Source organism: Nannobrachium achirus (assembly GCF_963921795.1).
Source record: "Nannobrachium achirus genome assembly, chromosome: 13".
Lineage (NCBI taxonomy): Eukaryota > Metazoa > Chordata > Actinopteri > Myctophiformes > Myctophidae > Nannobrachium > Nannobrachium achirus.
The window spans coordinates 56,400,938-56,415,525 of NC_137833.1; the positions used below are offsets into that span (position 1 = coordinate 56,400,938).

Sequence of the window (14,588 nt, forward strand, 5' to 3'; positions counted from 1 at the left end):
CCACTGTCAATAAAAAATGCTGAGTCGGTAGATGTTTTTAAAACACTGCTGAAAACTCATTTATTTAGGAAACATTTTGGTGTGTAATATTGTTTATTTCCTTGTACTGTTTATTCATTTGTATTGTTTCTGTTTTATTCTTGCTCTGTGATGTTTGTTTTATTTCATTGTATCCTTGTAACTATTGTTTTGTAAATAAATTTACCTTACCTTACCTTACCTATGAAGGAGTGTCAATGACCGGAGTCTGCTATTCACACTGTGGATTTGAGAGCGGGTACTTTTGTGTAATGGAAAATGATAAATATTTGTATGTGGTGTGTTGTGGTGTGGTGCTAAAGCTGCAGTCAAATTACGGGTTTGGTAACCTTTCCCAGAGTCCCTCTCTGTTCTGATCAGTATAGCCAAAGATTTTTTTAATAAAGGAAGATACACGATCTTAACTGGCACCACTAGAGGCGACATGATACACACATCCTACAAATGGTCTCCTAAGTCTTGCACACGTCCTATGTCCTAACCCTACTGGTGCTAGATCCTGAGAGAGTGTATCGCTGGGACAGAGAAAAGTCCATAATAAAGTAGATTTTCTCTTGATTTGTCTCTCTGAGAAAAGCCATTTTAGTATGAACATTCTGGGAATATTGTGTGGCTTGTGACGATCGGGTCCAATATTTAGTTCAGTGACCATGGAGCTAAAGAATGGTTCAGAAGCTGTGTTCACGTCAGATACAGGAGGTAAACCGGCGTTGACCAGTCTTGCTATTTCCGTCTTGGGTATAGCTGAACCCAAGCATGTTTGGGTCGGTTTGGGTTAGAATTCGGGCCTGAAAATTTATTAGCATACTGCAGAAAACGTCGGTCGGGTATGGTCAGGTTCAGGCAGAATTTGAGAACTCTAGTTTGGGCCCACTACACAAACAAAACGTGTTTTCAACCAATGGACTCGACTCACATAGCCTTGCATAGCCGACCAAGGGCCAAGGGCAATTTTACTTAGCAATGGCAGATTTGTCTGGCTACGCGAGGCTATGACTATGATAGGTTAATATTATTATTAGGGTTAGGGTAACTGTAGCTTGACTAGTTGAGGTTTCATAAGCTGATTATGTGGAAGTACGGTAGCCGAACGCGAATGATAATAAAAGCCCGGGTTCCATGGCTAGAAGTACGGCAACATAGGGCAAGTTTAATGCTGCAACTGTAACTTACTGCAGTTTACTATTCCCCATAGGGGACTTTTTACTTCCTCACCATTCACATCTATAAAAGGTATTGCTGTTATGTATCCCCGGCAGGGGCGACACAAGGGGTAGGAAAGTGGGACTGAGTTACCAGGGCCCAAGGTGGAGGGGCCCTAGTAACTTTACCTATTGAAAAATAGCAGATATACAAGCTCACAGCGCGGCACCGAGTGCCGCGCTGCGAGCTTGTAGATCTGCTATTTTTGAAAAGTCATGAAAATGTGCGCAAATCTTTGAACATATGTATTTTTTAAGAGAACATTTGTAACTCAAATTTTGCTTCTGGGGGTTCCCTGGAACTAAATATTTTGAGATGGGGGGTCCTTCACATGAAAAAGTTTGAGCATCACTGACATGGAAACATAGGTTTCTTGGCACACATTTTCACGGATCTACAAGCTCGCAGCGCGGCACTCGGTGCCGCGCTGTGAGCTTGTATATCTGCTATTTTTCAATAGTTAACATTCATGGGGGGCCTGCAGTGAATCCTTGTAACCAGGGCCCAGAATTTGGTGTGACGCCCCTGATCCCCGGTACAATCAGTGACAGTACCTGGAGCTGCAGGACCTGCTGTGCTCTCTGGTTCTTCTGAGACGCCTGTTTCATCTTGGCGGCGCAGCTCTGCCTCAGCTCCTCCATCTCCCCCTCACAGCGCCGCTGCTTCTCCTCGTACACCTGCAGCCACACAGCAGCACAGTTTCATTGCGGGCGGTTGGGAACCACTGTACAAGATCACCACTAAACCTTATTCAAACTTTCCCAAAGTTGCATAACAGATGCATGGACGCAACCTCTGGTTCGAAGTCTGACTGGTTCTAAACATCGGTTTCAATAAGCGTGCCTATCTTTCACACGTCGCTTCAAGTAGTTCGACCGCACTCCCCCCCTACTTCCCTGTTCGGAAATCTTCCAAACTTGAGAAGAACGTGAATGAAATGGAAAGAAAGCAACACCACGCTCACATAGGCGCAATGACCGCTTCAGCACACACAAAACTTCTTGAAGCGACGCTACGCGTTGTGAGCTTGTAGATCTGCTATTTTAAGCACACAACCAAGTGTAAAATTATGTCATTATGATGCCATCAAGGCCTGCCAAAATACATTTCAGTTGACTAAATCAACTGTAGATTTAGTCGCCTAAAATCGTATGATATTTAGTCGACTAAAATTAGACTAAAACGAATCCTTTTCAGGTGACTAAAAACTCGGCACGGGCTGGCCCCAGATTATTTATCTGAGCTTCTGTCCCCCAAAAAGAAGCCTATAACTAAAACTAAATTACATTTTATTCAAAAGACTGTGACTAAAACGTAATCAAAATTTGCTGTCAAAAACAACACTGCGTGTGAAAGACACATCCGACACATCAGCGTTGAACTGCCCGTCGGCGACATATAAAGCATCTCCCGTCTTCTCCTCACCTGGCAGATGGCGGCCTCGTTCTCGTCCAGGTTGTCGCGGAGCTGCTGCAGCTCGGCGTCGCGCTCCCTCAGCTTGTCCTCCAGCTCGCGCACCACGCCCTCGTAGCCGTCCAGCGGCGGGAGCAGCGGCAGCAGCAGCAGCGACGGCGGCGGAGGTGGCGAGTGCCCGCATGAGCCACTGTCTGACAGGGGCTGCCCGCCTCCCCCGCCGCAGCGCCCGCCGCCCAGCGAGCCGCCGGAGCCCGTGCTCTTGCTGGACGAGGAGCGGCCGCTGTCCGAGTTGGTGTGGCCGTGGCCAACTCCTCCCCCTCCTCCGCCCGAGGTGGTCCGGACCCCCAGGATGATGGGATCCATGATGGGACCCCCTCCTCCTCCACCCACCACCCCGGAACCGGACGCGGACCCGCCGGAGCTGGAGCCCTCGCTGGGGGCCAGGCTGTAGCCGGTGCTGCTGTGGGTCGGCAGGCTGGGGAGCGAGAGAGAGAGAGAGAGAGAGAGAGAGAGAGAGAGAGAGAGAGAGAGAGAGAGAGAGAGAGAGAGAGAGACAGAGACCCAGAGAGAGAGACAGAGAGAGAGAGAGAGAGAGAGAGAGACAGAGAGACAGAGAGACAGAGAGAGAGACAGAGAGAGAGAGAGAGATAGAAAGACGTTGGTTCAAGCTAAAACAACAAAAAAAGCTCCATCTGCTTAAGCTTCTCAGATTGTCCTTAGGTTGTGTGTAGAATGTTTCATGCAAATTGCTCAAAAATCCCAGGATAAAAACGTGTTTAAGTGTTTTACCAACGTATTAGTCAAGGCACATGTGTAAGTTGCATGGCTTTAGGCCAAACGAGGCATGACTTATGCCTGTTTAAAGGTTGCATTTTTTCAAATGATTGCTATCGCGCAAGATTGTTTCAGTGATATTTGGACTAACCCTCTACATTATCGCACAAGGGGCAGAAGAATATTTTTCATAAAACTGCAATATTCATTGGCTTTTTTACTTAAAAAAAAGGTCAGCTCAGATACACCTTTAGAAATTGATCCAAAGTTCATGTGTAACAAGTTCCGGGGCAAGCCTTCAGGCTTTGCCCCTAATAAAAACTAATAGAAAAATGCTAAACTGTGATCACCTTGAGAGGGAGTTGCGTCCAGAGTCTGACATGGAGCAGGACTGGCTGCTCCGAGCGTTGCGTCCGCCGCTGTACGAGTTACGCTTCCCGTCCGAGCCGCCGCTGCCCGCAGCGTTCCCGTTGACGCCGCTGGTGATGCTGGCGCCCCCTACGGGCAACAGGAGGTTGAGGCTGCCCTGGCTCTCCGACAGGCTGCCGCCCCCTGGCCGCGGCGACAGGTACTGCACCGAGTGACGGTTTTTGGGAACCACTGGTTTGAAGGCCGTGGGCCGGATCAACACCTTCTCCATGTTCTGGAATAAATACCAGACGATTAGTTTCTTTTAAAGCACTTTTCCAAACAGGGTTACAAAGTGCTTCACAGCAGTGGTCGAATATATTTCAATCACTTGGTAAGGCGTTCAATTTAGTTTGACTTGGTTCCTCAGATAAACATTTTTTTTACAAATCTCTTTATTCATTTTTTAGCAGAAAATAAAGGAAAATCATCAAAAATGTTAAAGTCACAAATGTAAACTGCACTTTTTTTACAAACATCAAAACACACAGGACATAGAACCAAAGTAAAAACACACAACAAAAATTCACAAAAATTAACATTACAAAATTCACGTTACTCAGATAAACATTGTGAAAATAGCCAATTTACAAGCTCACGCCCCAGCTATTTTCACAATGTTTGCCTCTTTCTTATATTATTTGACAATTTGGACAATGTTTGACCAGATTTTATAGTGATTGATTACTTTTGATCCAGTAATGGTCTTATTTCTTTTATTAAAAATGTCTTAAAAGTTCTTAAATTGTCATGGGGACACAAAATCATGAGGTGACCCCCGCCCCCCCGACCCACCTTTTGAGAACCTACTGCCTTAGGGCTCGAATACACTGCACGATTTTGCATGGTCGGCGAGGCATCAGATCATTAGAGTATTTCACACTGAACGATTGACTTTCTTGAAATCAGCTCGTTGTGGTTTTCGCCGACAAGATTGATCACCGACAGATCACTGACAAGGGATCACACACTGCCAGATATTTCACCAGGATGCATCGCCGATACATAGCCAATATTACATTTGTTTTTGTTTCTAATTGTGCACGAGACCGGGAACTAATGATTTTCCCCTCTCACACACACACACACACACACACACACACACACTAGGTGCGCGATAGGCTCTGAGCGTCATCCAAATCCGCCCGCAAAATTAATCAACCATTATCCAACCGCATTAATTATATGATTTATATCATCCAATTTACAGAACCAAACGCAACAGCCATAATGTCAAATTATTCATATTGCCTGGTAGGCTATTCTCAGTTTTCTTAGATAACAGAAATGGATTCAAGCCTACAGAATGTCCGTTCGTCTTTTTTCCTTTTTTTTTTATTCGCTGCGTTGCGAGAGGAGGACGCTCTAATAAATGTACTTAAATATGCAATAGCAGCAGTAAACACAGTTGTCAACTAAGCCTATGCTACTTCAAACTTGTAGGCTACTGTAAGCATTTTTATTTTATGAATGAATGAGTTTAACTTCTCACACAACAGACAGGCAGACGGGAGGAGGAAGGCAGGATTCGGAATGCACGCACATTCAGGCGCGCGCGCGCGCACACGCACACACACACACACACACACACACACACACACACACACACACACACACACACACACACACACATGCACAGATAGAGACAGCGCCGCGAGGCAGAGAGAACGAGAGAAAAAGAGAGAGAAATGGATCCCCACCGTACAGACTGTAGCCTACAGTGAAAATATGCGCAATGGAGCTATATGAGAGGTTTAACTTTTTAGCACGGCAACCAGCGCAAGGCATGCTGATCAGTGCGCTGATGGCTTGAATTTAAGTGGACACAGCTGTAAGTTTTGGTTACACATTTCATCCCGGTTATCCAAAATTAATTAATAATATTGAGTGACAGAGCTGCTATAGATATAGAAACGCTCTGTAAGCTGTCGGCGAGGGCTGGAATCGCGTGTGTTTCATACACAGCGAGCAAAGCGATCAGCGAGCAAAGCCCGATCACGAGTCAGATCACCGTTTTTGTCGGCGAGCGCCAAAAATGGTTGACGACAGCACAATCGGCTCAAAAATTCGGGCAGTGTGTTCGAGCCATTACAGAACAAGCTAAAAGAGCAGCATGCTTAAAAGTCATCAGTAAAATCGCAAAATCAATTATGGTCATGAAAATCGGCGATTGAGAAGAGCATGAGCTGCGCTTATTTCATTAGCAGCAGCTGGTTGGAGCTCATTAAAGGGGTCAGCGATAAGGTGGAAGGGTCGCGCGCGGGCGGCGATTAGTTTAATTTGTTTTTAATTAACTGTTCTGCTGCCGTTGACAGTCCTCACCATCATTGAAAGGGTTAATACCATGGCGCCGTTGACGGTGAGGACTGTGAATCTTACTGTATATACAGTAAAGATATGATTACTTACTGTACGTCGCTCCGGTCCCGCCCGCATCGGTAATGTCGGCGATTTGTTTACAACGCACGTTGGGCGTGCACGCGAAGTGAAGCTCCTCAATGTTAAGTCAATGGAGAGGCCCATAAAGAAACTTAATTTAAACAAAATAGCCATTTTGAGACATTTTGCAGCAGATCTAAATGTAAACAAGGCACAAGGCAGGGCGCAGCCATCTTCCTCTTCTCTTCCCACACTGTCATGTGACTAGATTACGTAATCGTTGCCGTCAAGTGATAATCCAAAAAAACAAAAACAACCCCCTTCCAGCCCTTCAAAATAATAGCGGCGGCCTATGGAGGAAACTGCGTGGCACCGAGGCACCAAGCAACCTTCAGATTAAGAGGCACTAGTTGTGTTAACATGCATGGTTTCTTCAAGCAATTTTCTCAGCGATTTCCCCTCTCTCGTCCCAGATAGAGGCTGGGGGAGAGAGAGCGTGACAGAGGGACGTGGGAGTGGGAGTAAGGAGGGGATGGAGAAAGGAGCAGTGGTGGAAAAAGTACTCACAAGCAGGGACGTGCAGAGAATGTTAGAGAGGCAGGGTCTGACATTTCTAATAGGGACTTTTGGTGAAAATATAGAAAATAGCAGAACTCCAAGCTCCTTATGAGCTTGGAAGTCGGCTATTTTTGTTCATTTCTAGTGACTGGCTTTGGGACAGAATGCGCTCTCTGTGTTTTTAGTCAGCCGTGCACAGAAAGAGTTTATCTGCGAGCGACCATACTTTGTTGTGGCTGCAGACTTACAAGTTAAAGTCCAGAATTCAAAATGTACTTGAGTAAAAGTACAAAAGTATTTTGTATTAAAATGTACTTAAAGTACCAAAAGTACTAATGACATTAGGCAGAATGTCCAATTTAAGTTTTCAAATGTATAAATATGGCCTTAAATGTATAGGCATATAGGACTGAAGAGGTTAATTTATGCGCCTAAAAGTACAATATTTGCCTCTGAGATGTAGTGGAGTAGAAGTAAAAGGACTGGAAATTGGAAATACTCAAAGTAAAGTACAAATACCTCACAGTTGTACTAAAGTACAGTATTTAAGTAAACGTACTTAGTTAATTTACACCACCGGACGGCGAACCCAGTGGAGTGAAACAGAAGACGGAGCGAAAGCACATGTTCCGTAAGCGTTTCTTCTTTAACGATTCGGCTGGGGTCTCACGGAGTGAACTCTGAACGTCAGTGATCTGACTATTGATCACAGGGAGCCCGGCAAGGTGAGCGGGGCCGTCAAACCATCTATCTGGGCCTCTGTCAGGAGAGTGATTAAGCTTCCCCCGCGATCAATGGAAATAAATAGCCAATTAGACAGGCTAAGCCGATCTACCGTTAAACATGTCAGCGACTGCCGCAGAACGGCACACCTCGGCTTGGCTGTCTCGCGAGCATGTCTTAGAACAGGGGTCTTCAACGTTTTCAGGCCAAGGACCCCTTAGCTGAGAGAGAGATGAAGCAGGGACCCCCACAACCTTTTCGTAGATTCCATATAGTTTCATTGTTTGACAGCACAATCATCAGTGTATTTTGGGTTCATGTCAATTTGTGTTTTCAGATATTTAACCACTTGAACCATCAATACTTAATAAACTTGACCTTTCACTCTGTACTTAGTCTGCTCTTTTTCCCCCTCTACACCAAAGCTATTTGCCAAAAATAGCCGATCTACAAGCTCACAACGGCTCGCAGCGCGAGGCGTTGTGAGCTTGTAGATCTGCTATTTTTGGTTAAAGTTCTCAGAATAGGGACGCTAGGGTTCCAGTGGTAAAAAGGGAGGGAAATAAATTCTATCACACAAAGATTTGAAGGACCCCCTGTAGTAACTCTGAGGTTGAAGACCCTTATCTTAGAAGGATACAAGATAGGGAGAAAGAAGTATATATATATTTGGAGATATGTGGTGATATACGTATTTTAGGCAAAGTCACCTTGGGTTATAATAACCAAACAGTCACGTGCACACATAGACATCAAAGGGGGCTTGAGCCCCTGCCCTTTTATCTGTCTTTAAAAAGTGCCCTCTCCAGACCATGAATGCAGTTTTTACTATGGTGAAAGAAATTACCCGAAGGCAGCGTTCAAGAGAATTGTCTTGTCCAAACTCTCCTGAACTTGAATGCAGCATCTTATGTTGAAAGAATTGCCCTCTCTGTGTAGAAAACCATGCCGTTACACCACATCTCCAGTATTGACTTGATTTATTATGCTTAGTTTAGTGTGGTATCAAGTACCGAAATATTGTACCGAAATATTGAAAATAGCCGACCTCTAAGCTCTGTGAAAGAGGTCTGCGCGGGACTGATTTTTTAATCCCATTACCGCCCGCTCCCGCTTGATTTCTGACCACTCCTGCCCGCGCCCGCAATGATTTCATTTTTGACCGCCCGCTGTAAATTCCTGCCCGCCGCTCCCGCCCGCAAAAATGAAATTATGCGCGTCCAACAGCCTTCCTTCCAAGAAGGCACATTGAAATCCATTCCAAAACCATTACCAAACAGAATAAGTGTGCGCGATGAGAGGAGCATTTGTGAGGGGTTGCACACACGTGGGAAAGTGTTTATATTGTGATGGGAGGGAGGGACATATACAAATAGTTATATATTAAATAATGAGTGACAATGTCGCTGTGACAAGCTGCTCACGGTAGCGTATGAACAAATGAGAGAAAGAGAGAGGAAGAGCGAAAAGAGAGGGCGAGGGACGGAGCCACAGACGGAGGGAGAGAGCGAGAGAGAGAGAAAGAGACAAGAGAGAAAGAGAGACTCCAGTCCACGTACTGTAGGTGCGTGCGTTGCCCTCAGCAGGGCGAATTACGTTCTCTACATGTTCACATCTTGCTAAAGTATAGATATAAGCTCTATGTCTCGTTTATTGCGGGAGAGTATGGGATTTTGCGGGGTCCGCTGGCTTTATTTTGACCGCCTGCTCCCGCCCGCAGTGATTAAAAGACCCCCCGCGCCGCAACTATTTGCGACAGGACCTGCAGGTCCTGCGGGAGTGCGCTCCCGTTGCAGACCTCTACTCTGTGAGCTTGGAGGTCGGCTATTTTCAATATTTTCACCAAAAGGCGATTTTAGAAATGTCAGCCCCTGCCTCTCTAACATTCTCTCCAGTCCCTGTAACCAAAGGAGACATTTGACTCGTGTGAAAGTAGAACTGGCATTGGTTTAGAAACTAGACGGCGCGACCTCCAAGTCTTTAGCCGAATGATTCTGTGTGCTGTTTGCCAATGAAGCTGCACAAATCACTGTGCGGTGTTCAGTGGTGAAGGTGCACCCTACAAACGTCCTCCTGATACGTATTTTATGCTCCGTCGTACGTGATTGGTCTGCTTTTGAGGACAGAGACACACACACACGCACACACACACACACACACACACACACACACACACACACACACACACACACACACACACACACACACACACACACACACACACACACACACACACACACACACACACACACACACACACACAGTGCATGTTAACAGCGGGCGACGGTCAGTCGTATTTTCCGGAAGTGCGCTATTTGTCAACGGGACCCGGCAACTACTTAGTCGGGGGCGTTAGGGAGATAACATGGCATTTTCGCGCTATATGAGTCTAAAAGCAGCACATTTTGCACAGATGTAGCCCAGGGCTTGCTCTAATGATTTAGCTAGGGCACCCGAGTCGGCGACCTTCGGGGTCGCAACGATGGTTTAGTGATGAAAAGTGATGAGTCATCACTTTTCACTCACTTTTCACAGTTTTGTGGGCGTTTTCTTGGGCCATTTATAGCCCAATGAATGTGTTTTGTGCAAAACAAATGCTTGCAATGGATTCAGCATCATGACAAACCCCTAGTTAGACCCCTCGCATCCTACTTAAAGCAGATTTATTTTCTGGGTATTTTCTTCCTGTATAGAAAGTCGATGGGAGCCCAACTTGATTTGGCCGCTGTGGCGAGCCCGAAGGTCGCCGACTCGGGCGCCCTAGCAAAATCATTAGAGCATGCCCTGGGCTACATCTGTGCAAAATATGGTGCTTTTAGACTAATATAGCGCGAAATATCCCTAACGCTCCCGACTAACTGGCAAAAGCAGGCGATGAGGCGACGTCGCCCCAAAAGCATGAACACAGTTTATCTTTTGGACGACGTCCCCCGGAGTCGCCGGCTGTTGCCTGCTGTTAAAACGTAGGGACACACTCACACACTCACACGCACAAACCCTGTTTTAGATGGCTTGGGCCTAAAATAGCCATTGCCCCACATATCCGGACGTGTCCCCATCAGTTAAGCCATTTAGACTGGTTACGCATTATTGCGTATTATTATTTTATGCTTCAACTGTTGAAAAATAGCAGATTTACAAGCTGTAGATCTGCTATTTTTGAAAAATCGTGAAAATTAGAATTTTGACCCGATTTTGACCAGATTCTATAAGTGTCTTTAGAATCCTTCTAAGGTTTTTCGAAAAACCTATGTTTCTATGTCAGTGGAGCTCAAACTTTTTCATGTGAAGGACCCCCACATTTTTTTCATAAATATGTTCTATTGAACACCCTTTACATCTGAGTGTTGGTTAAAATAATATTGAACCAATGAAAAGTACTAAAAAGCCCTTCGGTCAAAACCTCCTAACTCCACTTGAGCTCATTTTCCCCGAAAATGAACATTTTGGAGTTAGTAGGTTTCGGCACGACAGCAGAGATATATTCAAAGATTTGCACACATTTTCACGACATTTTTTCAAAAATAGCAGATCTACAAGCTCGCAGCGCGGCACTCGGTGCCGCGCTGTGAGCTTGTATATCTGCTATTTTTCAACGGTTAAAGCGTTCAATAATTCTAGGCCTAAATGGGTTTAATCTCTCACCTTCTCCAGTTGTCCCGACACGGGCACCAGCTTGGGAGGCGGCCCCCCAATGTTCCCGTTCAGCGCTCTGTTGTCCCGCTGCTCCTCCGAGTCGCTGCAGGGGCTTCCGGCGGCGGCCAGCGCCGCGGCGTTGTCGTTCCAGTCCGCCAGCAGTGCGTCGTCGCACGCGTGGTTCCCATAGCTGTTCCCGTTGGTTCCTCCTCCTGCGGCGCCCGAGGCCGAGTTCCCGGGCCGCGGGTGCTTCTTGTTGGGCAGCGGGGGTGGCTGGACCGGGGCCTGTCGCACAGATAACAGATATTAACTCTATCAACGCTTTGAACGTTCCCGTTCGCCCCATTTTTCCCGGCGGCGCGATGCCAATTGTACGTTCTTTGGCTCGTTCTTTTGTACCTTGGTTTGATGTCTGTAAACTGATGAGGGGTCGCGCGGGTGTGTACCGTTGAGACAGCGTCCGTAAAAGTACTCTCAAAAACCCACTGGACGTTAGCATCAATGGAGTAACAAAACACTTCCATGTGATTTCCTCTGGATCTATTGCTCTGTAGCTACTGAGCTGCCTTGACGAACAGGAGCCTACTGGGGCCATTTTCACATTAATTCTTGCATGAGGCTGCCCTCTACTGCTGGTAGAGCCACGGTACACCTCTTTAAGGAGAAAATAAAAAAATAATAATGAAAAAAATAATAATACATCTTTGTCTATAACATCGCAAAGGTAAGGTGCTTTTGCTGGCACAAAACCCAATAATAAATAACAACATCTGGCACTGAAAAAGTTAAAGGTCTTATGACATCCTTTTTTATTTTGAGTTTTTATTTTTCATGTTTCCCTGACCTCAATTACACCAAAAACAGTGACAGGGCCTATATAAAACACCTATAGAGCTGCGAAGTCATGACGTGACTCGCTCATCCCCCGGTTCGCGGAAGTAATTTCTCTATGGAGAATAACATTGAGTCATCTTAAAATCGTCTCATATAAGCATTGTGGCCAAAAATAAACAAACGGTCTTCGCGATATTGTCGGGGAGGTTGCTTAGGGTGGATCTTAAATTACCTTTTTTAGATCAAGAAAATCAGAAAAAGGTCATTTAAGATCCACCCTAAGGTTGCTCTTTAAGGTTAATAATAGTCAGTAACTATTTTGATACAGTCTGTTTCTAGCGAAAATGTAACTAATTTGGCGACGGTAACATTAGCGTTTTCTCACCATCAGTTGATTCTTCATATCCATATGAGTCAAACCACTGAGATCATTTGTTTATGTTTGTTTGCTACACAGTTCTTATTTTAAAAAAAGTCTATGGCCAGGGACGTGCTGGGCCCCTGATTCAGCCCGGGAAAAAGAGTTGTAGAGGCCCTCATTGCGCTCATTGCTGCTACTCAAATATTTGCCATTTCAGATCATGACAAGTGACAAGCCAGCTACAGTGGGCCAATTACATGAGTTATATTTCGTCGTTGTCGGGTGGAAACCTTGTATGTCCAAAACCGTTTGTTTTGCATTTATCATTTTAACAATGATTTAAACTAGTGGAAACAGCCGATCTACAAGCACACAACGCCTCGCGGTGCGAGGCGTTGTGTGCTTGTAGATCTGCTGTTTTCACTACTTTTGTGCGACGGCCTTGTATGATGAAGCAGGGCTTTGCTTTGCGGAAAAAAAATTACAAATTTGAAACTTGGAGATACAAGGTTTCTGCCCGATAGTGACGATTTACTTTGTTGGCCGCCCAGACCCCAACATGGCCGACATTTTATTTTTTATTTTTTTCCTAATTTCGGGAATGAACCGGCCGTTCGGGAGTTGTCCCGCTTTTCCCAATGGCCAGCATGTCACTATCTATGGGAATTCAAAAAAAAAAAAAAAAGGGGAACCAGGTAGGATATGTAAATGACGTCAAACTTCACTGCTGTGTACCTGCGTGTGCTGCGTGTGGTGGCTGACGACCAGCAGCTGTTCCAGGGAGCTGCCGCTGCGGAGCGTCTTGTCCTGGAGGCGGAAGCAGCCGGTGGTGGTGGAGGAAGAAGAGGGCGCGGCAGCGCGCCGGGGCTTGTTGGCGCCGTGCTCGCTGGCGGCCGCCCGGCAGTGCCTCTCCTGGTACGAGCGGCCCGATATCAGACTGCTGACGGAGCCCATGGCGGGCGCGGGGCCGGAGCAGGGACCGGAGGAGCAAGGGGCCAAGTGCGACGAGTGGGACGAGAGAGGGTGGCACGGCTGCTGCGCGTCGAGACCCGAGCTGGGGCGGTCAGTCACGGACACAGGTAGGGCCTGAACCAGAGCCATGGCCCCCTGACGGCGTCACTGCACACAGCACACACCCTGGTGGGAGAGAGAGAGAGAGAGAGAGAGAGAGAGATGGGGATAGATTTTACAGGGGTTCTCAAACTTTTTTTAGGCTGTGACCCCCAAAATAAACATATATGACACCGTTCACCGATTGGTTGACAGAGCTTCTTGGTTAGTCGATGAATTGAAAAAGTAACCGAATAATCGCTAAGAAGCAGTGCGAGGCATTGTGCGCTTGTATCGTCTGTTTTCACTAGTTTAGTTCATTTTTTAAATGATAAATACAAAATGAACGCTTTTGGACATACAAGGTTTCCACCCGACAACGACGATATGTTTGATTTTGCTCTCCCTGCCCCTCCCCCCTTCCTTTCTTCTCTTTTTCTAAAAATAAGCGAGAACCTTGGAGCTTGCATTAAAAAAAACGACATTTCACCCACTTCTTTACTGAAAAAAAAAGAAAAAAGAAAAATCTGATTTTGAAAATAATCCATAGTTGCAACGCTACAGCATTTTTTTCAGAGTGAAACCACGCTTGCTTAGATACTAATTTCTCCTCATGTGCCAATCATCTAATCCCCAAACTGAGAGCTATAGACACGATTTCATAAAGATACAAATCCCCCACCCGATGGCGAGCCCTCACTTATCCAAAATTAGGCCCTTATTTAGAATAATAACACAATAAGTGGCAGAGGATTAAGTGTTCCCTTTGCAGCCCGTATTATCAGTTGTGTGAGCAGAGACAGACAGATATGTTCAGCATGCCGTGCCAAGTGCAAATCCGTCTGGCCAAGTGGAATCGAGTGAGATTTATACGTCGTCGCGCGGCCGTGTCACGTGACGGAAATAGCTGACCTACAAGCTCACGGCACGGTGCGGTTGGGGCGTGTTGTGAGCTTATAGGCTTTTTTCCAACCAGACTATGACTGCAAACATTTATCCAGAGCTAATAGTCACACTACACTACAGTACACTACACTACACACACACATGAACATCAACTGCTCACAATAATACATACACAGACACAATATTCAAACACACAAGACAGTCAAATAAAAGTCTTGAGATGGGTCATCAAAAGTCTTGAGTCAAATGAAATTCTTGAGATGGAGCTTGTTAGAAAATAATGTATTGAGAGTCAAGCTAA

General features: G+C 45.8%; 1 protein-coding gene across 1 annotated transcript in view; it reads right to left on the minus strand.

Moving 5' to 3' along the window:
- Positions 1-14,588, minus strand: part of LOC308296852 (leucine zipper putative tumor suppressor 2 homolog) — a gene marked incomplete at its 3' end in the record, with an annotated part of 86,174 nt that overhangs the window by 18,590 nt on the left and 52,996 nt on the right. The window contains exons 2-6 of the mRNA XM_080740203.1: positions 13,067-13,468; positions 11,146-11,421; positions 3,783-4,075; positions 2,668-3,133; positions 1,797-1,919 (exon numbers count right to left, since the gene is read on the minus strand). Coding sequence (XP_080596329.1) covers positions 1,797-1,919; positions 2,668-3,133; positions 3,783-4,075; positions 11,146-11,421; positions 13,067-13,432 — 1,524 coding nt within the window. The 5' untranslated portion in view covers positions 13,433-13,468. The remainder of the gene's footprint in view (positions 1-1,796; positions 1,920-2,667; positions 3,134-3,782; positions 4,076-11,145; positions 11,422-13,066; positions 13,469-14,588) is intronic.